Source organism: Hyaena hyaena, unplaced genomic scaffold, assembly GCF_003009895.1.
Source record: "Hyaena hyaena isolate Hyena2069 unplaced genomic scaffold, ASM300989v1 scaffold_846, whole genome shotgun sequence".
Taxonomy (NCBI): domain Eukaryota; kingdom Metazoa; phylum Chordata; class Mammalia; order Carnivora; family Hyaenidae; genus Hyaena; species Hyaena hyaena.
In genome coordinates, this window is record NW_024081478.1 from 311,980 (window position 1) to 339,913 (window position 27,934).

Below are 27,934 nucleotides of genomic sequence, written 5' to 3' on the forward strand. Positions count from 1 at the left end.
ACAGAGTAGAATTGTGGTTACCAAGGCTGAGGGGGATGGATGGGAGAAGCAGGGTGATGTTGATTAAATTAGGGTATAAACTTCCAGTTATAAGATGAATAAATTATAGGATCTAATGTACAGCATGGATATTATAACTCATAATACTGAATGCCGCTTGAATGTTGCTAAGAGAATAAGATGTGAAATGTTCTCACCACAAAAAAAGAAATAGTAATTATGTGACATGATGAAAGTGTTACAGTGATCATCATTTTGCAATATATCAAATCAACATGCTTTACACTGTAAACTGACACAATGTTATCTGTAAATTGTGTTTCAATAAAGCTGGACAAAAACTGAACAGGGAAGTGAGGAGACTATGGAAGAAGAGGGTTTGTTATATAACAAGTAAACCCAATGTGTTGTGTAAGTTATCTAGCACAGCATCTGGGGTTTATAATCTTTACAAATTTAAATATTAAATGGGAGCATTGACATAGAATTGAGCTTCCTATCTTAGCTGAGTTTCTTCCTGACAAGTCAATCGAACAATTTAGCGGGAAGAACACATATTCAAATTATCTATATGGCTTTAAATCTCTCCTCTGTCATTTACTGATTGTGGACCTGAACTCAGAGCCTTAGTTCCCTTATCCCTAAAGTGTGGATAATAATGCCTCCTTTGCAGTGTTACATTGCAGATTAGACATGAAATATACAACAATTATCTTTTTCTTCAAGGATTCAAGTTAAGGTAGAGATATCACACATCTTCCTCTTTTAAATATGCCTAACCTTTAACTTCAAAATAAATTTAAGTCTGTGTTCTCAGGAAAGGACTTGGCCATACTGTCCATTCAGTTTTTCTAAACTCTGAACATGAAGCTTCTTGATAATGTCTGCTTAGTTTTCTCAAATTTTCCAAATCCAATTTTCTCTCTCTAGGCACAGGGCCACAACCCTACACCAAGCACGGAGCATCTTTTACTTTTTTTACCTTCTGTGACTCCAAACTTTAGGACTGATATCTTTGCTAAGTTTAAATTTATCTCAACTAATTTTTCTCAGTAGAAGCACTTCCTGCTTCAATGTTGATCAGAGCCCAATCTCTCACTTTTGTTTTCTAATTCCTTCAGAGAGTGTTTCTAACTTGTTTATCTCTTTCTGTTTCCAAGTTCCTTTTTTCTACAATTCTAGACACATAGCATTAAGGATATTTTGAGGATCATTTTAGACCCTTTTCTAGTGTCCCTGGGTGTTCCTTGGGCACAGGGGCAGTGTTTTTTAATGGGGAGACATCCCTAAGAAACTTCCCAACTGTTGCCATTTTTAATGAGATGATGGTCACTGGCCCATGATGACAGTGTAATTGAAATAGACTAATGTACCAGGGATAATTACTTGATTTCTGGAATTTTGTCTGATAGTAAAGGGAAGTAAAATCACACAGATGATTCTTATGGATGACGGAAGTTTATTAAGAACATGTAATCATTTACTAGCTACATTTACTAGCTGTATGATATTGATTTTCTCATCTGTAAAATTGATATAGTAATTGGACTTACCTCACAAAGTTGTTTTTGAGAATTAACTAAAATACAGATAAGGTGCTTTAGTGGAGTGCTTAGCATTCAATACATGTTAGCTATTGTTATGGTATTACAAGCCTATGACTTTCACATCTGTAATGACCCTGTAGTTTAAAAATACTTCTTGATATTTCTGAAATATTTTTCTTCAAATGAATTACTACATCAACCAGTGATCCTAACCAAACTTATAATAATAAAGAAAGTGACCTACCTATTTGGGAGTGTCATGAATTAGTGGTGTCTGGTTACTGAAGTCTTTTTAGCAGTGTCTGAGCATGAACTCATTTTACTTTTGCATCTCCGTTTGCATTCAAATCAGTAAATCCCAAATTATGAGGAAGAACAGGACCTGTAACCTGTCTTTCTTGGCTGTCTAAGTAGCACCCAGATAGGGCAGAGAGAAAAATCTGGTTTCATTCATTGGGATTTAGCAACAATTAACAGGAGTGGCTCAGGATGAGGCATGAATCACTCACACAATTCTTCTAAAGTTTAACTTGGTGGTGAGTGGAGGAAAAAGGACACTTGTTTCATTTAAACAGGGCTAAATAATACAAAGCCTTTCCTGACCATGGGAAATTAGGTTGAATTTCCTTTTCTTTGAAGTTCTTCTGCCCTTTCGGTCCACAACATACAATTTAGTCTTTAATTGTGTCATGCTGTTCAGTTTCATGTGTGTTACTCTCATCTCTCCAAAGAGATTAGAAGCAATTTGAGGAGAAAGATCATGTTTCCTTTTCTACAAGATTCAGGTGCAAAGAAATGTAGACCTGAACAACCATACCATTGGGAAAAAAGGTTGTTTAGTTAAATTGGGAAAACTTATATGGAGAGTAAATCCTGGGTTCCTACCTAACATCACACAGAAAGGTGGCCTTTAGATACATTGAGGACTTAGTGTAAAAGGTAAAATTATAAACTTAAATGAAGAAAATATAGTAAAATATTTTTATGACTTAGAAAGAGGGAAAGTCTAACCATGAGAGACTCTTGAATACTGAGAACAAACTGAAGGGGTCAGGGAGAAGGGAAGGGGAGTGATGGGCACGGAGAAGGGCACTTGCTTGGATGAGCACTGGGTGTTATATGGAAACCAACTTGACAATAAACTATGAAAGGAAAAAAAAGAAAGAGGGAATGCCTTCTTTTAAAAAAACCTTTAAAAACAAACATAAGACAAAGAAAATAGATGAAGATGATTATTTCAATATTATGGATTTCTATTTCATGAAGAACAACATGGTCCAGATTAATAGAAGAGAGAATGGATAATTATAATTTCCTCAACCAGCAAACTGTTCATATCTAGGAAATATAAGGAACTCCTGGAAAATAACACTAACAAAACAAAATAATAGAAAAACACATAAAGAATAGCTACAAGCAATTTATAAAAATGAAAATTCAAAAAGCTAACAAGCATATTTAATAAAGTACAAACTCATTAATAATTAGAAAAATGTAAATTAAATCACAAAATATATAACTTATTGCCTGTTAGGCTGGCAGAAATCAGCAAACCAAATAATACCAAGTGTTGGCAAAGATATAGGGACATAGGAATCCTTATGCACTGCAGATGGGCGTGGACACTGGGTCAGCTATTCTGAAGAGCAATCCACACCAATTAATCAAATTAAGTGTATACACACCCAGTGACCCAGTAATTCTGCTCGTAGAGCTTGCACAGATCCATAGGGGGGACAAGTAGGAGGTTATTTAGTGCAGCATTTCTTGGGATGATAGGCAGAAGATAAAATATAGCAGAAACACACTATAAACCATTATGTAGTAGCCAATAGCAATGAATTAGGTGTACATTTAGCAACATGGATAGAGCTTTAAAAAATTTCTGAGTAAAAAGGTATAAACAAAAAGTGATGCCATGGACTGTTTATTTCCCACCCCCAAATTTATATGTTTAAATGCTGACCCTCAATGTAATGGTATAGGAGGTGGGGCCTTTGAGAAGTGATTAGGTCATGAGTGGGGTTGGTGCCCTTATCATGAGACCCAGAGAGCTTTTTATGTCTGTTCTCCACTATGTGGGGATACACCGAGAAATCTGCAGTCTGCAACCTGAGAAAGGGTCCTTACCAGAACCTGAGGAGGCTGTTCCCTGATCTCAGACCTCCAGCCTCCAGAACTTTGAGAAATCAGTTTCTGATAAGCCACTCATTGTCTGGTACTTTGTAATAGTAGCCCAAACTGACTAAGACAAATGATTTGTAACACAAAGAATAAATTAAAAGCATGTTCACACAGAACAACAAAAAGCATTTTTACAGGAATGAATACAAACAAAAGAATACATATGAAACAAAGAAGGGCTACCTGCAGAGGAAGGTGGATGGGGGTGTGTTGTGTGAAAAAATGAGAGTAATAAATAATGACAGCCATGGAAGGGCCTTGCATGTGCTCTGACTGTAATGTGTCATTACCTAACTCAGCCTTTGCACCTGAGGCTCCTTCACTGCTAGAAATGCATGATTTACTGAAACTTAAAAGTCCACTTTCAAACACAGTTACTATCATAAATGTACCTCTGCATTTGTTCACTTCCATTTATTTATTTGTTTATTTATCTATCTATCTATCTATCATCTATCTATCATCTATCTATCTATCTATCTATCTATCTATCTATCTATCTATCTATTGCAAGTAGGAGAGAAGGGCAGAGGGAGAAAGAGAGAAAATCTTAAGCAGGCTCCAGGCTCAGTGTAGAGCCTGACATGGGACTTCATACTATGACCTTGGGATCATGACTTGAGCTGAAATCAAGAATTGGACACTTAACCAACTAAGCCACCCAGATGCCCCAATTCTCTCACCTTTAGATGAGATGGCTGAGTTACAAAGAGTGGTTTATTATAATCACTGTTTATTAGAGTGGAGATGGCCTTCTCTTCCCATCCCTGCCTACCTATCCCAGTAGACACCGATTCAGTGGGTCTGGAGTGGGGCCTAGGAATCTTCAAAGTGATTTTGATGCAAGTGTTCTGAAAATAGTCTTGAGAAATATTGAGGGAAATGATCCACAAATCCTTTTCTTCAGCATTATTTTACAACAGAAAGAATATCATCTGACTTACCAAATTCTCACTCATCTCCCTTAAGTCCTTAAGGTGGTATATGTTGTTTTGTCCAGAATTACTACTGACTTGTAGATCTGAAATTTTAAATGTGCCATGATAATACTCCATTTTCTGTCCTGTGATAAAAAGGAAAAGTAGGAAATTACAAATTAGATTTCAGGATCTAAGACACAAATATAATGGGGCTAGTATAGAGTCTTGAATTATTGTTGAGATTTTTTCTAATTTATCTTCTTAATAAATATAATGAAAATAATAATTTTTATGTTAATAATAGCTGGTATTTATTGAGTGTGTACTATGTTGCCAAACACTGTTCTGGTCACTTTGTATATATTAATTCTTTTGGTTCTTACTCTACCTCCCTAAGATTGGTGTCACCTACATTTCACAGGTGAAGAAAGTGAGGTACAGAGGTGTATGTAACTTGCTGTGTGATATACAACTGGTAAGTGGCCTGAGGTAAAGCCTAGACAGCCCAGCTCTAGAGCTGAAACATTCAATTCCTATATTGTCCCTTGCTGAGGTGAAATGTATACCACCTCATACTCTGCTAGAAGTAGATGTAAATGAGTTACCTTGTGAGTTTTGATTTGTAATGGGAGAGCCAGGCAAAGTTAGAAAGACAGGAAAAGAAACGGAAAAACTGTCAGAGGTAGGAGATAAGAACAGTGTAACTGGGGTGAATCAAGCCGATCTCTACTTGGCTGCTGGGAAAGGTAAGAAAACAGAGAGCAGTGGAGACTCCTAAGAAATCTGGTAATCTTAGGGGCGCCTGGGTGGCTTAGTCGGTTAAGCGTCCGACTTTCGCTTAGGTCATGATCTCGCGGTTCGTGGGTTCGTGGGTTCGAGCCCCGCGTCGGGCTCTGTGCTGACTGCCAGCTCAGAGCCTGGAGCCTGTTTCAGAGTCTGTGTCTCCCTCTCTCTCTGACCCTCCCCTGCTCACGCTGTCTCTCTCTCTCCTAGAAATAAATAAAAAATGTATATATTTATAAAAAGAAATCTGTTAATCTTAGGAGTATGACCTTCTGGGGGTGGGGAGCAAGAAATTTACAAAGAGTTAAAGACAGAGAATGGAGCAACCTCAGAATAGCATCTCTCCTTAGGGAGCCAGGCTTAGGAAGGACACAGTGGGCACATTGGGTTTCCCAGCTACGGACCTAGGAAAAACTCAGAATGATACATTTTCTAGGTGTGAAATTGCTGGGCTCTGTAGTGCTTTTTATTTTGGTCCCCTTAATACTTATCTATATAATCCATACCATTATCAAACATTATAGTCATAATAAAGGGTCTTTTGTGTGGTCAAATTTAATGACCTGAGAATCTTTTGCCATTAGCATAAACTACAGGTGGGGTTGTCATAGAAAGCCCAGAACTGTGCTCTTAAAACTTTTAAAGATCATAATAGATTTTCTCCTTCCCACTTTCCCCACCTCAAGTCTGAGGAAGATGACAATAGGTGAGACCATTCAAGTAAGAGGCTTGAGCTAGTTGTTTTATCATACACATCTGTGTGAGTGACACTTTGGAGATTTGTCAAAAAATGTTAACACCTTGCAGTCTATGAAGAGAAAGATACAATTTAAAAAGAGTTCTCAAATGCATTGTTTGTGTGATTATAAATATATCAGGCAATTAAAAAATACCTGAATATCATTTAGGAAAGAATAAAATTTTCTCCAAAAATAAGTAATATTTATAGCTTACCAGTTATTTCAAAATTCATTATTTCATTGAACATGTGTTTTTCTTTGGCCTTTGAAATGTTGGTGGACAGAATGATGAATAAATGAGCCAATTTTAATAATTAATTGAATAAATAATTTATCATAGTTTTCCACTTGAATGATTAGAGTTGCTTATGATTACCAGTAGATTTGTTACTGCTTTTTAATTTTTTAAAAATCTTTTTAGAGAGAATGAGAAAAGAATGTGTGAGTAGGGGAGAGGGGCAGAAAGAGAAAGAGAATCTTAAAAGTTTTTTTAATATTTATTTATTTTTGAGAGAGACAGAAAGACAGAGCATGAACAAGGGAGGGGCAGAGAGAGAAGGAGACACAGAATCAGAAGCAGGCTCTAGGGTCTGAGCTCTCAGAACAGAGCCTGATGTGGAGCTTGAATCCATGAACCACGAGATCATGACTTGAGCGAAGTCTGACACATAACCAACTGAGTCACCCAGGTGCCCTGGGGGAGACTCTTAAGCAGGCTCCATGCTCAGCACAGAGCTCAGTGTGGGGGTTGATCCCATGACCCTGGGAAATCAGGAGTCAGCTGCTCAACCGGCTGAGCCACCCAGGCACTTCTTTCAGTTGTCAGTTTTGATCTTTTGTGTACTCTTAAAATAATAGCAGATTGTGAGCTTCAAGGAGATAGGAAACTGGTCTGTTTTACTTAATGCTGTATCTTGAGTCAGCCAGAAAAGTACTCATATATAATAGACATTCAATAATTATTTCTAGATAAAATGAGTGAAAAAAATTTTAAATTCTAAATGCTAGTGCAAGTACAAAAATGTTTTTGCAAAAAATTACATTTTCATATATACGAATGAAAGTTTGCAGAAAAATGAAATCAAGCTGAGTGAAATTCATCATTTTTACCTACCAGAGGCTAACAAGTGAGCCAGGAGACCGATGGTCACTGCCACCACTGTCAGTAGTAACACAATGAGAAGGGCAATCATCCATGGTTTTAAACTTCTGCTCCGGGTGCCAAATCCTACTGCTCTGTGAACAGGAAAACTCTGCAGTTACTCTTACACTGTAGCAGTTACAGGGTATCTGATTCTCTGGCTCTCCTTTGGATAACAGCGAGTTGCTTTGGTCTCCCTTTTCCAGCAAGAAGACACTTGTTTCCGATTTTCATCAAGGTCATCTTGGTGTGAAGGGAGGTGTTAAAAAGATCAGGGTCTGGGAATGTACAGTATTGCTCGTGGTTTTATTTCTAGAGGCACTGGCTCTCTGTGGTGGCAGTCCTGACTTATCTGAGCAACAATAGTGCTAATAACACAAGAATAGTGTTAATTAGCACAATAGTGCTAATTGTGTCAAGTATTTGTTTGCCTGTATGTTAATCTAAACTAAACTTAATTGTGAACTCCTGAATGGGCTGGACTGGTACTGTGCATCTTTTTATTATTAAGATTTAATAAGGTGCCTGGTAAAGAGTAGGAATTTTGTAAATCCATGAGAGGAAGATATTAGGCCAGCTTTATATATGAAATAATAGAGACTGAGAGAGAGGACACTTGATTAAAGTCAAATGGTTTAAAACAGTCCTGGTCTTCCAACTCATTTTGTAGTCTCCTTCTCTACAGCTTTCTATTATAATCAACTTTATTTACCTCTTTCATTAGAACTTAGCTTTGGGTGGGTATGTGTTGATAAACCAAACTCTTTGGGGGCAGAATGTATTTTTCCTTTACAAGATTTAGTACAATGCTTTGCACTGAGTGCAATTTTATTTTTTATATTATTTATTTCATTAAAAAATTTTTTATGTTTAAAAAAAGTTTTTTTATGTTTATTTATTTATTTTGAGAGATACAGAGAGTGTGAATGAGAGAGAAAATAGAGAATCCCAAGCAGGCTCCACACTATCAGCATAGAGCCTGATGCAAGGCTTGATCTCACAAACCATGAGATCATGGCCTGAACTGAAATCAAGAGGCAGATGCTTAACCAACTGAGTCAACCAGGAGCCCATGCACTGAGTGTAATTTTAATAAATATTGGTTGATTTCTAGGAAAGTTTTTGAATATTGACACACTTATATGTAAATATGAGCATAAAAGTACATTGATCTAAAGAATTAAGAAGGTAATAGTTTTGGCATAAGCAATACATTTACCTAATAAATCTAGTGGAGCTTGAGAGGCTTGAATTCTGTTGGGTATAGAAAATATTGACAATGTGTACATTGACTGATTAAAAAGAATCTAGACAGCTGGCTGTAGAGAGGCAGTATGTCTTCCAATGGACAAGAGCTAAGGCACCAGAATTTAATAACAAACAGCTCTATGGATTGTAACATTGCTGAGCCTATTAAATGGCTTAAAACCTAAATTCAGAAGTTAAGAATAACTTAGAAACTATGTGGTAAAATGTAACACATTTTCTAGGTGAGAACACTGAGGCCCAGAGATGATTAAATGACCTCTGATGTAATAGAACTAGCGGTCATCTCAAAGTCATGCCTTCTAACCCCCAGGGCACCATTTTTTTTTCCTGCAGTGCCAGACTTCCACTCCACCGAGTGCCTTCTCTTAAACTGATTCTTTATTTATATATTCATCTATTCACTCACTCATTCACTCATTAAGGGCTTTCAAATCTGTCTTCTCATCACAGCAGAGTTTCTCTGAATAGGACAAAGTGATGACAGGAAGATTACATCACTGTCATAGACTGAATGGTAGAACTCTGAGCAAAGGACTTGTTCAACAACCAATGGTCCACTGCTTTCAGTGCCGTGGCAGTCATATCTACAAATCCCATACAAAGAACTGTGAACATCTGGGCAGGGGGAATGGTGATCAACAAATAGGGCTGTTAGGTTCTCCTTTTGAGAGAACCGCTGGGGAATAACAGGTATACAATGCTACATTACAAAAGCTGTAGGAGCTATAGTTTAAAGTCACAGCTATTTAATCCTGTATGAATACACTGTCAAGTCAGCATCAACTTTTATGAATAATATGAACAAAAGATGCATGAAAGCCAATATGCATCATTGACTTTCCATTCTGGAGAGGTCCTGCTACTTATTTGCATAATATCACCTCAGATTTGGAAAGAAATAGGCTTAGTAAAGCCTTGGGAATCTAGCCTGATTGCAAGTAGAGATGCACTGCACCATGGGGCCCATGCATTTTTTTCCTGCTTCACTTGCACCATAAAACAAACACTGATGTATTAATTTTCTATTGCTGGGTAGCAAATTACCACAAAGTTAGCAGCTTAAAGCAATACTAACTTATTAGCTCACACTTCTGTACACGTCATGGCTGAGTTTTCTGCTCAGGATCTCACAAGGCTGAAATCAAGGTGTTGGTTAGATAGCTATCTCATTTGACAGTTGTGATCATTTTCTAAACTCACTTAGGTTCGAGGTATAGCTCAGTTCTTTGAAGTTGAACTGGGGTCCCTATTCTCTTGCTGTCTATCACAGGCCTCTCTCTCTCTCTCTCTCTCTCTCTCAGCTCCTAGATTCCACCCACATTCTTTACATGTGGCCCATTCCATCTCTACAGCCAACAGTGAAGGATCAGCCTCCCAGCAAATCTCTCACATCCTGAATCTCTCTCCACGGAGAGCCCAGTCCTTTTCAAAGATGTCACCTGATCACAGTAGAGCCACTAAGGACCATCTCCCCATCTTAAAGCCAACTGACTTGAGACCTCAATTATATCAATTTGCAGATATACATATCTGCAAAATTCCCTCATAGTAGCACCTAGATTAGTACTTGAATGTCTGGGAGAAGGAATGTGTATAGTGGGGGATGGGAATCTTAGAGGTCATCTAAAACAATTTATCATAGATGGAAATAAAACTTTCAGGGAAATGGACAGAAATCTCTATAGCCTTCAGAGAAAGCATGTGATATTTAATTTCTAATTTTTGTGGTGGTGGTAGAGAACTATTTCATTAAAAGGGAATTCTATATTGAATGTACAATTAGAAGAAGACTAAGGGATATTTTATTCAATTGAAAATTTGGGAGAATACAAAATAACCTCTTGGAACTTGAAATGGAAAGGAAGCTGAAAGTAATCCCTGTTTAAGACCTAATCGGCATTCTGCATTCCTTTAAGAAAAGGGGCAAGCACAGATGATACTTAATTCAGAGTAACACAATTTATAATATGTATGAAATCCAATTGATCATATTCATGAAACCTTCACTAAATTTGATTATTCAGTGTTTAAAAGGGCTTATGCATGACATCATTTTTCCAATGATGTCGATGAAAATGTGATAATTTGAATAAGTCTGTGACTTTGCTTTCTGCAGTTTGTAGATTGAAAAATACACACCGAAAAATACACACCTTGAGGAATATATAGGGCAGTTTGAACTGTTAATGATCTGAGTTGGGATATTCTTCAGTAACCAAACTCTAAGCTGAGGACTTTTGAGTCAGCAGAAGACATCATTGACCTCTTTATCCACATGGATTTTCCTTTTTCTAGAAAGGCCTTCCCTGAAGGCAGCAACTTAGGCTCACTCTACAGTCAACTACATGCCCATTATCATTTTATCTCTAAGCTCTAAGTCTTTCCATTTTCAGGATCAGTCTTCTGCCTTCTTGTAGATACATGTTATCATTATACAAATGTAAATGCATGTGGTATCATTATTCAAATGCCAACTTGCTGACAGGTTATGTTCCCATAAATCTTCATAATGACAGTTTCTTGAAGTTTAAAATATACTATCTGATTTTAAAAGAAATTATTGGTTAACTTCCCAGGCCACCTACTAGTCTACTAAACTTCTAATGTAACTGGAAAAAAAGGTGATAAGTGCACTAAATTCAGCATTTGGTGCAGAAAACTTTGCTGCTCTTTTCCTAGCATGGTGATCATCACTGGAGGAAAGTGGTTCTAGAGCCAACGTGCCAAATTCTCTTTCTGGCAATGAAAATCGCCATTCTCTTTATCCCACTAAAGTCAGATGTTTGCTACAGAAGGGCAACATTTGTGATGAACTAATATATTCTGACCTGTGAATATCTGAGCACTCTGGGACTATTTTGTTTAATTTAATTTAATATTTTTTATTAAGTGTTTTATTTTAATTCCAGTATAATTTTAAAAAAAATTTTAACATTTATTTATTTTTTTGAGAGACAGAGAGTGAGCAGGGAGGACCAGAGAGAGACGGAGACACAGAATCCAAAGCAGGCTACAGGCTCCGAACTGTCAGCACAGAGCCCAGTGCAGGGCTCAGACTCATGAACCATGCAATTATGACCAGAGCTGAAGTTGGCCACTTAACCAACTGAGCCATCCAGACACCCCTAATTCCAGTATAATTAACATATAGTGGTATATTAGTTTCAGGCATCTAATACAGTAATTCAACACTTCCATACATTACTAAGTACTTAATCATAGTATGTGTACTCAATTCCCTTCACCTGTTTCACCCATCTTCCACCCACCTCCCCTCTGGTAACCATCAGTTTGTTCTCCATAGTTAAAAGTCTGTTTCCTGGTTTGTCTGTCTGTCTGTCTCTCTTTTTCCTTTTTTGTTTTCTAAATTTCACATATGAATAAAATTGTATGGTATTTTGCTTAGTATGATACTCTCTAGCTTCATCCTTGTTGTTGCAAATGCTAAGATTTCATTCTTTTCTATGGCTGAATAATATTCCACTGTGTGTGTGTGTGTATGTGTATGTGTGTGACTTTTCTTTATTTTTAAAGATTATTTATTTATTTATTTTTTAAATGTTTTATTTATTTCTAGGAGAGAGAGAGAGACAGCGTGAGCAGGGGAGGGTCAGAGAGAGAGGGAGTCACAGACTGAAACAGGCTCCAGGCTCTGAGCTGGCAGTCAGCACAGAGCCCGACGCGGGGCTCGAACCCACGAACCGCGAGATCATGACCTAAGCGAAAGTCGGACGCTTAACCGACTAAGCCACCCAGGCACCCCAAGATTATTTATTTATTTTGAGAGAGAGAGAGAGAGAGAGCGAGCAAGGGAGGGGCAGAGAGAGAGGGAGTCAGAATCCTAAGCAAGCTCTGGGCTGTCAGTGTGGAGCCTGACATAGGGCTAGATCTCACTAACTGTGAGATCATGACCTGAGCCAAAATCAATAGTTGGATGCTTAACTGACTGAGCCATTCAGGCACCCCTGCCTCCTCTTTATCTATTCATCTATCAGTTGACACTTAGGCCACTTCCATAATTTGTCTATTGTAAATAATGCTGCAGTAAACATAGAGGTGCATGTATCCCTTTGAATTTAGTGTTTTTGTATTTTGGGGGTAAATACCCCTGAGTGGAATTATTGGATTATAGGATGCTTCTATTTTTAACTATTTTTAACTTTTTGAGGAACCTCCATACTCTCTTCTACAGTGGCTATTTAAGGATGATCATTTACTACTAAAAGTGATAACAAGAGCTACTATGTAGCTGACTTAGTATGAGCTGTTGGTATATTGTCACACTTTATCCTCCAAACATGCTTCTCAGTAGAACTATGTATCATCGCTTTACAAGTAACTAACTTGCTCTGTTTATGAAGACAGTATGCAGAACTGGAACCTAACTTTGGCTCCTGTGACTCAAAAGCCCATTTTTCTTTGTCACATCAAACTTCTTTCTGAGAGTGATTCATATGGTTTTTTTGGGGTTTTTTTTTGTTTGTTTGTTTGTTTGTTTTTTTGGAACAGGCTTCCTATGAACTCAAATGAATAATGTGTAGTATTTTCAAGCAGTGTGAAAGGCAAATGAAGAGTTTTAGGAAGTGAAAGTAGAGGATCGAGCAGAGAGACCACCCACCCTCATTGTGGTTAAGTCTGAAATTTATTTTGCTTTCACATCTTCCTTTTATTGGCTTTACACTTTGATGAATTCTCAAAAAGTTAGAATTCCTTTCTCTCCCTTCCCATAGAATCTCCTATAAAAGTGGCAGAAGTCATCTGGAGGAGGCATAGGGGAGGTAGGGCTGATAGAATGATAACAATATTTGGGGTTGTCTGTAAACTTTGAAGGCTTTTATCTAATTTGACACTTTTTTCATACTGCTACAAGTTCTCCATATATTTTATTTCTGGAAATGTTATGTGTATAAATATCCTCTTACCCCAAAGTGTGTAAAATATTGAAGATAGTAGAGAAAGTCATATGCAGCATTGAGGCATTTCTCCAAAAATGTTCCCAGGTGGTGGGGGAAAGGGGGTTTCCCATATTCAGATAGGTTTGGAAAAGTGGGTTAAATAAAATTATAGAGCATCCTCACTTCTAGAAGTCTCAGAATCTGGTTTTAAATGGAGGTAAATATGAACAATATTTCTGTCTTAGTTTTGTATATATATTCTGTTCACTAATACAATGCCAGTGCCTCATACATTTTCTGACTTTTAGCAGAATCTTCAATACTATTTATCAGATTTAACTGAAATGTTTTTCAAATTACATTTATTTATTTATTTATTTTTCAGTGTTTGTTTATTTTGAGATAGTACAAGTGGGAGAAGGGCAGAGAGAGGGGGACAGAGGATCCTAAGTGGGCTCTGAGCTGACAGGCTGAGAGCAGTGAGTCTGATGTGGAGCTTGAACTCACAAACCAGGATACCATGACCTGAGATGAAGTCGGCCACTCAACCGACTGAGCCACCTAGGTGCTCCTCAAATATATGTTTTAAAAAAACCCCATCATATCTACTGATACCCTGTGAAATTCTAATATTCTACAGAACACAAGTTTGAGAATGTAGCTCTAGATATATTTATGCCACTGTGATGCTCCATGGAATGCTTGTCTGGAGGTTAAAAAAAAAAGAAATGAAGAAAACTTTTGATATTTCCTTCTGTGTTTAACTCCCAGATATGGGAGGGACAATGGGGAGAGGAGCAAAATTGAATAAAACACCACTGTGAGTCCAGAGCAAAGAAAATTTTCTCTGGAAAATGTTGAAATTATTCAAGCTGAACTGAATTCAGGGGTGGCAGGGAAGGAAAATTAGATCCCAGAAAAGAGAAAACTACTTCTTCACCTATCTAAGGAAATGTCTTCACTCTGGTCCCAGGGATGGAAATTGGGCACACTGGCAAAAAATGAGCATGGCTAAGAATTTTAAGGCTGGAAAAGGAGAGCATACACTAAAGGGGATTGAGAACACCTTTCCTGGGTTCCCCATGGATACTTCATCCCCGTGGAGGGAAACTCCCACCTCCTGCCACTTCCCTGCACAGTCACTCACTGCTTAATCCTGTCTGGCTTGCTAAACTGGATTCAGTCTAACGTCTTTTAGCTCTGTCTTTTCTCTAGCAACTACCGAACCCTAATGAGTGAAATTAATTTCAGATTCTTGTCCCTTCTAGATCTTCCTGTCTTGATTTAGTAAGAGGGCTTTCCTTGGCCATATTCTGAGAGGTTAGGCATTGAACTCTCTTGCATCTTCAGATATAGGCAAAATGAAGGTTCATGGTCCTAGCTTATAGCTGCAAAGCCTTTCTTAAATAGTTTTGAACTTGGACTTCGGGTTCAAGGGGTAAAGCGCAGTCACATGTTAGTTTAAATTAATGCACTATCATTGAACTAACTTCTCATTGGAAATGGTATAGCATTAATGATAAGAAACTCACTTCTGGAGCCAGATTACCTGAGTTCACATCCTAGTCTTGCCATTTGAAGCAAAGTATTTGACCTTTTTGTGTTGTAGTCTTCCCATTTGTAAAATGGAAATGAAATTAACACCTACCTCATTGGATTTATAAAGCAGTAAGTATATTAATTCATGTAAAGTGACCAGCCCATAGTAAATACTATATAAATGTGAATTACCATCACTATTATTATTATTATTATTATTATTATTATTACACACTGGATAGAAATCAGCCATGCTGAGACAATGGGCATTTTACTATGAGAATTGTATGCATAGGTAATTTTGAGACCAGTAGCATTTTAGATTTTAGGATCATCTTGGAATGGCCCTGCAGGAAAGAGCTTAGATAGGAGGGGTATTAGAAAATATGCCACAAATGTTTAATGCAGTATTAATTAAAAAATGTGTTCCACTGTGGCCAAGAGTGACAATAAAACAGAGATGCTATTTTATAAGTACAATATTAAAGTGGGAATAAGGGATTGATTAACAAAACAGAAACTTGTTATGGAATATTATGCTTTACTAGAAAAGATAGCACCAAACGTTATGTGGTGTGTGCGCATGGGTGTTTGTGTGTGTTATGTGTGTGTGCTTGGTACAGTCCTGACATGTTTTTGGCACAAGATGCAGTCCCACCTGTTAAAGTTTGTAAAATGTGTTAGCAGGTTAGAGGTGAAGATCTAGGCTGGCTGCTATGCATGTGTGAAAAATAAATTGTATTCAGATGCCTTGGTGAGAGCATTGTATACCATAAATATGTCCTAAGAAACTACTTCTAAGAATTGATCAGTTATTACTGTGTTATTCCTCTTTTGTCCTTTTGTTTGTCTGTCTATTCAACTATCTGTCCTTCTGTCCATCTATCCATCCATCTTTCTTTTTTCACATTATTTTATTGAGCCTCTATTTTGTTTTAAGGCATCGTGCAGGGCTTAGAAAAGCATGGGTGAATAAGACATGGATTCTACCCTTGTGTAGCTCATGTACAACCCATAATGTTTTTGTTTCACTCTGTGTCATGTGATTGAAAATAACAAAGTAGTATAAACTTCTTTTCTATAAATATTTAAAATTGCACAAATAAATTTCCATTAAGATAACAAAAATGAGTATTAAAAATTTTGATATAAAAGAAAAAATATATTGATTTTTAGTCCCAATTCTTGGCATAGAGTTCCTAAATCCTTTGGAATTTCCTAAGTGATATGAGCACCAGGATAATCATTTGTTCTGTTTGATCTTTAACCTTGGTTCCTGACACAGAGCTCTTAGATCCCTTGGAATTTCTTGGGTGATAGCAATGTCCTTTGTTCCAATGGGGTAACTGGGTGGGCTCCTACATAGCTTCAGGATGGTTACAAGCTTGGAATTTCACTTGGACAAAAACCCACACAGCTGGTATCAGAAGTGTTGTGAGTGTGGTAGTGATATAGGAAAGGAGTTTAGTAGTTTAGTAAAGCAAAACACAGGGAGTTTTTCTGAGATAAAGATTTAAAAATTTTCCTTTAAGTCTTCACCTGCCCAGACAAATCCTCTGCAGCCATCCTCTCCCTTTTAGTATCACAAGACTTTGGCTTCGGTCCTTGCATTTAATTTTTGACATGTATCTTGAGAGGTTTATGAAACTTCTCTGAATTTCGGTTTTCCCACTTGTAAAGTGGTGTTAATAAATACTATCCAGAGACATGAGGCAATAGAGTGAGTAAATGAAGGACTCTAGCACATATCAAATTCCTACCCTGGGTCAGGAATTTTCATGTGAGGTATGTCATATAATTCTTGACACAGCTTTGTGGAGTAGGCTTTCTTATCTTATCACAGACTCACTAATGAGGAAAGTAAAGATCAGAAGGCAAACAACACAGGTACCAGAGCTAAGGGAAAGGAAGTCCTTAACTGTCTGACTTCAAGGCTGTCTGTCCCATTTGTAATCAGACCACTGTGATCATGAATGTGAAAGCCTTTAATAGTATATTATTCCAATGTTGCTTATCTTATTTCCATATCCCCACTGGGTCAATTTCTTGTCATTGCCCAAGATGTTTCACAGGCCCAGCTGTGAATGTACTGGGGATATAGGATGGTGTGTACAGCTTGAGTTTAAAGTCACTAAGATCTTGGGTAACTTTCCTTTTCTTTAAAATAGGGTGATAATAGTTAACTTGTATGAGGATTATAGATAATGAATGAGATAATGTATGCAAAATGATTCACATTTTGAAAATAGATAGTAAATAGCAGATATTATAATAATTACAAATAAACTACCAGCCAGTAAGGATTCATATACTTATCTGATTATAAATTCTTAACATCTTGGTTTCCTTTATGTACATATCTGCCAGAATGCCTATTTTTATCCATAAGTAAATTATTCCCTATATGCCACATAAGTGGAAAAGTAGGAAAGTAAAACAAAGAAGATACTAGCCTTTAAATTTCGATGATATGAATACATATTTCAGTTTATTGACTATAGAAAAAACCCAACTCAGTGAATCATTTTTAGCACTAAGAATTTCTTAGTTTTTTTAAAAGTTTTTTTAATGTTTATTTATTTTTGAGAGAGAGAGATAGAGTGCAAGTGGGGGAGAGACAGAGAAAGGAGGATATAGAGAAACTGAAGCAAGTCCCATGCTCTGAGCTGTCAGCACAGAGGCTAACGTGGGGCTCGAACCCACAAACCATGAGATCATGACCTGAGCTGAAGTCGGAAACTTAACTGAGCCACCCAGGCACCCCTCTTACTCAGTTTTTATATGAAAAAACAAAGTTATTTTCTCTTGAAACTTATCAAAAAGAAGGAAAAGCAGGATATCCTAGTAGTTAAGCTCAGATTCTGGCTCTCTTGGCCTATAATGTAGGGTCAGTTAACTTTTCATCTATACAGTGGAGATAATAACGACATCTAATCATAGGATTGTGAGAATAAGTTAACTAATATGATATAGTATGCATATGGCACTATGAGTTGTTGAAAACTAATGAAAAAGTAAAATTTAGTTGCTAATTTACACACAATTTAGTGATCAGTAAGTAACATGAATGTTTTAGTTTGTTATCTTGGTTTTAATTCTGAAGATATAGTTTTTGAATAAATTAGAGAGTAAAGTTGGCAAATTAACAAGTTGATTTACATGAGTATTCAAAATGAAATTAAACTTTAAATCATCAATATTTATAAAGATTTGTCCAGGACTATCTTTTTCTCTAATGGATGATAATGAAGGGACACCTGGCACAGTCAGTTAAACGTCTTTGGCTCAGGTCATGATCTTGTAGTTTGTGAGAGTTCGAGCCCCACGTTGGGTTCTGTTCTGACAGCTCAGAGCCTGGAGCCTGCTTCAGATTCTGTGTCTCTCTCTCACTCTGCACCTTCCTCTCTTTTTCTCTCTCTCTGTCTCTCCCTCTCTGTCTCTCTCAAAAATAAATAAGCATTTAAAAAATTTTTAAAGGATGATAATGAAGAGGAGGAACCTAATTTTTACATTTATTAATAAGTAATATTGAAAATAATGAGCTGTAAGAGAAGAACAATGCCAGATTTCTGGGAACAGGACAGTAACCTTAGATGAGTCATTTGGTATTTTATCTTTTATACAAGAAATAATTGACATTCTTAAGGGAATGAATCACCCAGTTAATAAATTTATAGGAAGGAGTAGAGGTATGGATACTGCTAAAGGCAAATGCAAATGCGTACTCACAGCAAAATCCGAGCACTAAGCACTATCTCTGAAATGCAGAGAAGGTGGTCATGAAACAGAGAAGTAGCCAAGGTTCAATATAGGAGAAACAGCAAAGATATGAATCAAATATATTTTAAGAGGGTGTCCACATTATATTTCTTGTTAATAGGGAATCGTGAGCATGGCTATAAAACATATTATAGAAATACTGTAGGTGAAACAGAGGGTGTCATAGTAATTATTAAGCATTTGCTTTTCTTTAATCCTTAAGCTTGCCTATTAGTGTCACCTGCCATCTCCTGAGAATCTTCCAAGTCTTGGATGAGTGTTGCATGAAGTTACCGTAAAGAAACCATACATATTCACTTTCCCACCCTCTCTTTTCTTTACCAAATGTCATGGATATCCGGAACAATAGCACTGACCCTCAATATTACTCCTAAAAATTTTCCCCTTAAACCAAAAACATTTCTGTAAACACACAAATATTCATAAGAAAAGAGGACTTTTGCTATCTATAATCATGATATTTTTAAAAGAATAATTTTGGGAGTGTGCAATATGAAAGTTTGGAACTACTGCCTTAAAATATCATGACTTCCAGGACGCCTGGGTGGCTCAGTCAGTTAAGCGTCTGACTTCGGCTCAGGTCATGATCTCATGGTTTGTGGGTTTGAGCCCCACATCGGGCTCTGTGCTGACAGCTCAGAGCCTGGAGCCTGCTTCAGATTCTGTGTCTCCTCTTCTTTCTGCCCCTCCCCTGCTCATCCTCTGTCCCTCTCTGTTTCTCAATAATAAATAAATGTTAAAAAAATAAAATATAAAATATCATGACTTCCATAAATATGAAATATGCATTTTCAAATTCAATGAATTTTAGTGAATAAGCAAAATATTATGCTAGACATTTACATTTGTGTACTCATTCATTTTCTCAACAAATATTTATGGAGTGCTGCTCATGTGTGAAGCTTTGTAGACCCTATCTAAGGATCTCAGTGACCCTTTAGCAATTCGCTACAGGACTGGTACAGATATATATTTTATTAGTGGGGAAGGAAGCCCCATGGAGTGCACTAACTTAGTGGCTGATCTCTTAAATTTCCTGATTTCCTTAATGGCTGATCCCATCTCTGAAATTTCCAAGTAAAATCCTTGCCACCTAGACAGGCTGTGAGAGTGTGGGAATATTGGACTTACAGGTTGTGGACGGCAGCTCTTATACTCCATCATCATACAGCTCCATAGATCCAAAGAAACCACTTAACTTCTGTTCCCCTCAGATTCCTCACTTTAAAATGGGAGTTGACAAAACCTATTCTGATCTCACAAGGGTGTCCCATTAAATGAAATGACATGTAAAAATGATTTGAAAATGGCATAAATTGAAGCAATGGTGAAGTATTATTGTCATCATGGATGTTTACAATCACTGCTTTAAATCCATATGAAGTTATTCCAAGGAATTTTATATTTTCCTCTCCTTTTGCTCTTTTGTAAAACAAAATGAAATAATTCAGAGTTTTTGTTATTTGTTTTTGTTTTAGTATTTAATAGGGGAGTTTTAGGGAATAGACAGGTTTGGGTCTCCTCTCTCCCTTCTTCACACAGAATTCCTAGGATTTCTATGAAGACATGTGTCTCTGCAACTATGAACCTCCCAATCCATATTAATTCCCAGGACTGACTATAAGGTATAAGGAAATGCAACAAAGCAGAAAATGCTATAGTAGGTAACTTTAGTCAGATTGCTTAAAGGGAGCTTTCCTTAAAACAAAGGAACACCTTCCTCACCTCCCCAAACCAGATTCAATCAGAACATAATGTAATACAGTTTTTCATTAACTTCTAAAATCCCAACCATTGAAACTCGCAACATGAAATAATGCTAAGAATGATTTTTAATATAAAATATTGATTTCAACTATCAAGATTAATTAATCCAGCTGTTATAATAGTTCCAGAAATCTCATAAATCCATGCAGATTGAACTCACTGAGAACATCTTACAGGCAGTGCTCTGACATTCAGGGAATCTAGATACTGACAGACGGTAAAGCAAATAAGTCATTTGCTAAACAAAACTAAACTTACCGATACATCATCTGCAGGAGGAAGAATATGGTCTTGAAGGTCTGCACCCACTGAACTTGACTTTCTAATCAACTGCATGTCATCTCTAGATGTATTAGAGGTCTACGGCTGGAAGAAATTAAAACAAATTACAAATAGTTGAAATGAAACTAGTTAGACAAGTCTGAACAGAGAAGCCTCAACCCATAGGAGTGCTTGAAGAAAACAGCCCCAGAGATAGCATAGTCCCAACAAGAAAGCAACATATTTTCTTTTGGTATTGACTAATTTTGTTAAAGGAAGAGAAACTGGTTGAGAGGATTTGAATGAGAAGTACCTTAGGAATGAGCAAGGATTAAGAATTTAAAGAAGATTATTGGTAGGTATACAAATACCTTAAGGAAACCTTCGCATAAAAGCTCTTTATAAAAACAATCAAGTATCCTTAAAACCTAGATTCATAATATAATTTAAGAAATAGTGTTTAATTTTTTAACAGCTATCTCCATGTATGAGGGGGTATAGTGAATTTAATAAATAATTGTTTTTCTTTTAAAAAATACCTACCTCTGAGAGTACATAATAAATTCATATCAAACCAGATTTTTTCCCTAAAATGACTTAATGTAATATATGCACATGCTTTAATTTTTATTTATGTAATATGAATTACAAATATGTTTTCTCTATATATATATAGATAGAGAGAGTAAGAGAGACACATTTATCAGAATGAAGAAAACAAAAAAGATCAGTAAACAATATTTTAAATAAACTTTTAATCAGACATGAATACCTACCTGCTTTTTGTGAATACTGAAACGTCAGAAATTAAGCTGAAGCTCTTTGATCACATTGTGATCATGGCTCCTTTCCCTCTCCTCAGAAGCAATCAATGTTATTAAGATCCATCTTCTTATAAAGCATAATAAGCATTTACACACAAACAGATACACACAGATATACCCATAGAAAAACATATATGAATGTTGATTAAACAGTATCATATTATATACATCCTTGTGCACTTTGGTTTTTCTTCCCTTAATATTCTATGTTGAGAGAAATAAATTTACCTTATCTTTTTTAACAGCTACATGCAGTATGAATATTCTTAGTGTTTAGCTTTGAGTATAATCTTACAACCAAATGATACTCATTTAAAGGGAAACACTACTTTAAATGAAAATTTAGTGATCACTGCTTCTAACACTTAGGGAAAGTACCATTCAAAAGAATATTAGTACTGTAGAATGCTTTAAGTGCATAGACTCAAGAATCAGAAGCAGGGTTCAAATCTTAGCAGTTTCTATCTATAAAATAGAGGTAATACTAGTGACTACCTTGTAAGGGTTTTTTTAAATATAAATATGTCAACATATATAAAATACTTACAATAATACCTTGTGCAATGGAAGCACTATATAAATATTAACTTTTAATATTAAGATCTTAGTTTATTTGCATATATTTTCTTACTGTTTAACAGAGAAACACTTTGTGAAGCTCATTCTACTGAACTATACAAGGAGCACACATAGTTACATTCTTCCTTTCCATCTTTTCCCTGCTTTTTCTCTGACATAGTGCTCCATGGAATAGTCAACAGTGGCATGGACTTAGAATGGAAATCTGTTTTTTTTTTAACTTTTTAAATGAATATTTGTTTATTTGGGGGAGGGGTGTGCAGAGAGAGAGAGACAGAGAATCTGAGGCAGGCTCTGTGCTATCAGCGCAGAGCCTGATGTGGGGCTCAAACTTATGAATGGTGAGATCATGACCTGAATTGAAGTTGGGCACTTGAAGGACTAAGCCACCCAGGCACCCCTAGAATGGAATTCTTACTCCTTGGTGGTTATGTGACCTTGGACAGACTACTTTAACCTTTTGAGCATCAATTTCCTCCTATATGGAATGAGCTGATACTATTTATGTGCAGGGCTTTCATCAGAATTAAAATGACATGGTGTATATAAAACTGCCAAGCACAGAGTCTAGTAATAAATGTCAGCTTCCTATATTGTGTGGCAGAGAGCCTGGTAAACAAAGCCCAGACACTGGAGGGCTGCCTGTAAATCCAGGCTTCCCTAACACAGCTGCTGCTTGACCGTTCTGCATCTTAGCTTCCTCATCTGTGCACAGAATTAACAACAGCTTCGCAGACTATTGTAGAAATTAAATGAGAGAGTACATGTAAAATGCTCCCCATACTGTGTGCTATATACACTTAAAAACTGAACGGTGAACTGTGTTAAGATAAAATGGTGACGTCTCTGAATGTCAGCACAGCAGAACCTGGCAAGCCGTTCGCTCAGAACTCCTCTTTTGGCCCTGACTCCTCATCTGACTCCTCAGCTTTCCAGGTCTTTGTTTATGAGAAGGTGGAGGAATAATGGCTGAATATGAAGATAAATTCCATAATTGGTAGTGGGAGTTCACTAAGCTGTAGGCTAACAGAAGACAATATGGCAAAGCAAACAAGAAGCAAACAAGGAGTACACAGCTTGAAACAAATAAAGCGAGGACCAAATTTCTGTCTCACGAACTACAGCTTTGAGTAAGTCGTTTAACTTTCTGAATGTAATTTTCCTACTCTGAGATTGATAATATATGTGCAAATTAAATGAGGTTACCTCAAGGACATTGTGTTGAGTAAAAGAATCCAGACTCAAAAGACGACATGTTGTGTGATTCCGTTCATAGGCTGTTCTAGAAAATGCCCAGCTTCTAAAGATAAAATCAGAGTTTCCAGCACCTGGTAGTGACAGGGAAGCATTCACAAAAAGGAAGTTTAGGAGGTGGGGGAAAATGCTTTATGTTTTGTGGTGGTGGTTATAAGTTCAAAGAACTTATTTGTCAAAGTTCATAGAATTAGTCACTAAAAAGGATGAATTTTACTGAATGTAAATTATACCTCAATACAAATATATAATCAATATAGAAAAACAATTTAATGAGACTTAATAATTATAAATAAACAGTATTTATCAAGGGCCAGGCATTACAATCAGTGCTTAATACTTCATAACAAATCTTTGGGATAAAAATTAACCCCATTTTACAGAAATAGAAACTGGAACTCATACATGTTAAATAATTTGCCTAATCTCACATCTGAAAGTGGTAAAGATGGCATTTCCCCTCTCAGGTATCTCTGACTCTAAAAGGCCCTGACCTTTATCAGTTAGATCTACTTTATGAATGACACTTGATACAAATCTGGCCCTTAAAAATAGTTTTATTATTTTCCCATCACTAGCTGATTACAGAAGCTGGAGTAAGAGGTAGCTGTCCTTGGCCACTATTCTGCTCTATCTTTTACATCCAAGCCTAATTCCTCTAATGTGACAGGAAAGAAGATGTAAACTGTTAGGATTGTCAATAATCACATTTTTGTATGGATGAAATTATCTTTTGTTTCATTTTAGGCATCTACATAAGTAGATCTCAATAATTGACTATATCAAAAGATTGTATACAGTCAGTCATTCATGTCCAAACCATTACTGTTAAAGTTGGAGGGGTGCCTGGCTAGTTAAGAGTTTGACTCTTGACCTCAACTCAGTTCATGATCTCACAGTTTTGTGAGTTCAATCCCCACATTGGGCTCTGTGCTGTCAGTGCAGAGCCTGCTTGGGATTCTCTTCCTCCTCTCACTCTCCCCTTCCTGACTTGAACTGTCTCTCTCAAAATAAATAAACATTAAAAAAAAATTTTAGGTTGCAATTTGTCACAAAAGTACTCTAAGTACTAAACAAAGTTTGTCAGTGTAACTTAAATTGCCATGCCACTGCTTTGCTATTGTCTTCTATTGTGGTAGTAAATGATAAAAACCTTATAGTGCATAAGGATTATTCATGAGGCAATAGGAATATAACTTCTGTGAGTGAATATTTTTCTTCAACTGCTAAGAAGTTTTCTTTCTGCTAAGAAGAAATTGCAAAACTGATGCCAACTGACAAACAAGGGTTGTCATGTAGAGAATGATCAGGAGGAAAACACCCAATAGTTTAGGAGTCATTGCACCTAGGAGCTCAGCCTCTATGTGTTGTGGTTATTTCAGAGAAGCTTAGTGTGTTAAACATCATGACATTCAGTAATTCATTCAATAGGTATTTTCTCCATTCCTACAATGCCCCAGGATATATTTTCGGTACTTGGAGATTAGAGAAGTTAAAAAAAAGATAATCATTGAAATCATTTCTTTGCATACATCATCAACTCCTTTACTCTGTTTGCACTTTGTGCTATCTTGATGAAAAGATAATCTTGGATAAACCCAAGTTTCCATGATTCTTTAACTGTTCTCTTGTGCAGATAAACAGGCCAACCAGAGAAACACAAACTGATCTAGTTTTAAATTCTTGTGCATGATCCTAAAGTGTGCTCCTGATGCTGGAGGGAGTCATTTTACAAGCCATTCACTTTCCTACACTTCTGGACAATTTCTTACCTCTATTTTTCCTCAAACCCCTTCACTGATGCTTCCATTCTCAATTTTAGCAGATGGCCTTGCTCCCTACATCACTGTTTTGGGTTTTTGAAGTTGCTGCAACAAATTACCACAAATCTGGTGGCTTAAAATACAGTAATTTATTCTTTCACAGTTCTAGAGACCAGAAGTCAGAAATTAAGGTGTCAGTAGAACCACACTCCCTCCAAAGGCTCTAGAGAGAATTGCTCCTTACCTCTTCTAGTTCTGGTAGCTCCAGGAGTTCCTTAGCCTGTATCTGGAAACTCCAGTTTCTGCCTCAGTCTCGACACATTGTCTTCTCTGTTCTGTGTTCCCTCTTTTGCTGTCTCTCTCCTGGTCTTTGTTGTGATAAAATACACATTTCACACAAAAATAGAAGATGGCAGAAAACTTCCAAATTCCTTCTATGAGGCTAGCATTACCCCAATTCCAAAACCAGATAAGGACACAACTGAAAAAGAACTACAGGCCAATATCTCTCATGAACATAGATGCAAAAATCCTCAACAAAATATTAGCAAACTGAGTCCAACAATACATTAAAAAAATTCATTCATCATAACCAAGTGGGATTTTATTTCTGGGATTCAAGAGTAGTTCAATATTCACAAATCAATCAATGTGACGCATCACATCAATAAGAGAAAGGATAAAAACCATATAATCACTTCAATAGATGCAGAAAAAGCATTTGACAAAGTACAACATCCATTCATGATAAAAACTTTCAACAAAGTAGGTTTAAAGGGAACCTACCTAAACATAGTAAAGTCCTCATATGAAAAACCCACAGCTAACATCTTCCTCAATGGGGAAAAACTGAGAGCTTTTCTGCTAATGTCAGGAATAAGACAAGGATGTCTACTCTTCCCACTTCTATTCAACATAGTACTGGAAGTCCTAGTCACAGCAATCAGATAAGAGAAAGGAATAAAATGCTTCCACATTAGTAAAGAAGAAGAACAATTTTCACCATTTGCAGATGACATGGTATTATATATAGAAAACCCTAAAGATGCCACAAAAAACTGCTAGAACCAGTAAAATAATTCAGTAAGGTTGCAGGATACAAAATGAATGTACGGAAATCTGTTGCTAATAATGAAGCAGCAGAAAGAGAAATTAAGAAATCAATCCCATTTATAACTGAAACAAAAACAATAAAATACCTAGGAATAAACCACCAAAGAGGTAAAAAGATCTGTACTTTGAAAGCTTTAAGACATTGATGAAAGAAATTGACGATGATGCAAAGAAATGGAAAGACCTTCCATGCTAATGGATCGGAAGAACAAATATTGTTAAAATGTGTGTACTACACAAAGTAATCTATTGGTTTAAGGCAATCCCTATCAAAATGTCAACAGCATATTTCACAAAACTAGAACAAATCATTTTAGCCACTTGTAAGTGTTCAGTTCTTTGGCATTAAGTACATTCACAATGTATGCAACAGCCACCATTATCCATCTTTAGAATTTTTTCTTTTAAAACTGAAACACTGTGCCTCTTAACATACTGACTTCCTATTTCCCCCTTCCCTGGTTCCTGGAAACCACCATTCTACTTTTTATTTCTATTAATTTGACTACCCTATGTACTTTATAAACCTCATATGAGTGTACTCATTCAGTATGTCTTTTAACAACTGGATTATTTCACTTAGCATAATGTTCTCAAAATTCATCTATGTGGTAGCATGTGTCAGAATTTTCTTTTTTTTTTTTTTAGCATAGAATAATATTCCATCGTACGTATATACCACTTTTGGTTTATCCATTCATCTATCAATGGACTCTTGAGTTGCTTCTGCCTTTGGCTGTTGAGAATAATGCTGCTATGAATATGGATGTACAAATATCTGCTTTCACCCCTTCTGGAAAGATACCCAGAAGTAGAATTGTCATTTCATATGGTAACTCTGTGTTTAATTTTTTGAGAAATCATCTGTTAGGGACTGAATGTGTCTCCTTAACATTTCTATGCTGAAATCCTAACCCCCAATGTGATGGTTTTAGGAAGCAGAGCCTTTGGTTAGGTCATTAGACTAGAACCCTCATGGATGGGATGCATACCCTACTAAAAGAGACCCCATAGAGCTCTCTTGCCTCTTCTACCAGGTGAGAGAACACAGTGAAAAGTTAAAACAGGAAGCCTGCTTTCACCAGATATGAATCTGCTAGCACATTGATCTTGGATTTCTCAGATTCTGAAACTGTGACAAATAAATGCTTGTTGTTTAAGTCAGCTCGTTCATGGTAATTTTGTTATAGCAGTCAGAATCGACTAAGATATTGCCATACCATTTTCCATGGCAGTTTTGCTGTTTTACATTCTCACCAGTAACACACAGTTAGTGTATATCTTTACCAACGCTTATTTTCTGTTTGTTTTTCCTATCCTACTACCCATTATTATGTGAAGTGGTATCTCATTGAGGTTTTGATTTGCATTTATCTATAATTAGTGATGCAGAGAGTTTTATCATGTACATATTACCATTTGTATATCTTCTTTGGGGAAATAACTATTCAAGAATTTTGCCCCTTTTAAAATTTGGTTGTTAATTTTTTAGCTGTTGAGTTGTAGAAGTTCTGTATACATTCTGGATATTAATCCCTTACTAGATATATGATTTGCAAATATTTTTGCAAATAT

At 36.5% G+C, this 27,934-nt stretch overlaps 1 protein-coding gene across 1 annotated transcript in view; it reads right to left on the bottom strand.

Annotated features, from left to right (window-relative positions):
* The window catches only part of TMPRSS11A (transmembrane serine protease 11A), a 50,555-nt gene extending 29,647 nt beyond the window's left edge, over window positions 1–20,908 (bottom strand). The window contains exons 1-3 of the mRNA XM_039219898.1: window positions 20,824–20,908; window positions 7,289–7,410; window positions 4,676–4,794 (exon numbers count right to left, since the gene is read on the bottom strand). Of these exons, the coding sequence (XP_039075829.1) occupies window positions 4,676–4,794; window positions 7,289–7,410; window positions 20,824–20,834 (252 nt within the window). The 5' untranslated portion in view covers window positions 20,835–20,908. The remainder of the gene's footprint in view (window positions 1–4,675; window positions 4,795–7,288; window positions 7,411–20,823) is intronic.
* Window positions 20,909–27,934: the final 7,026 nt, after the last annotated feature.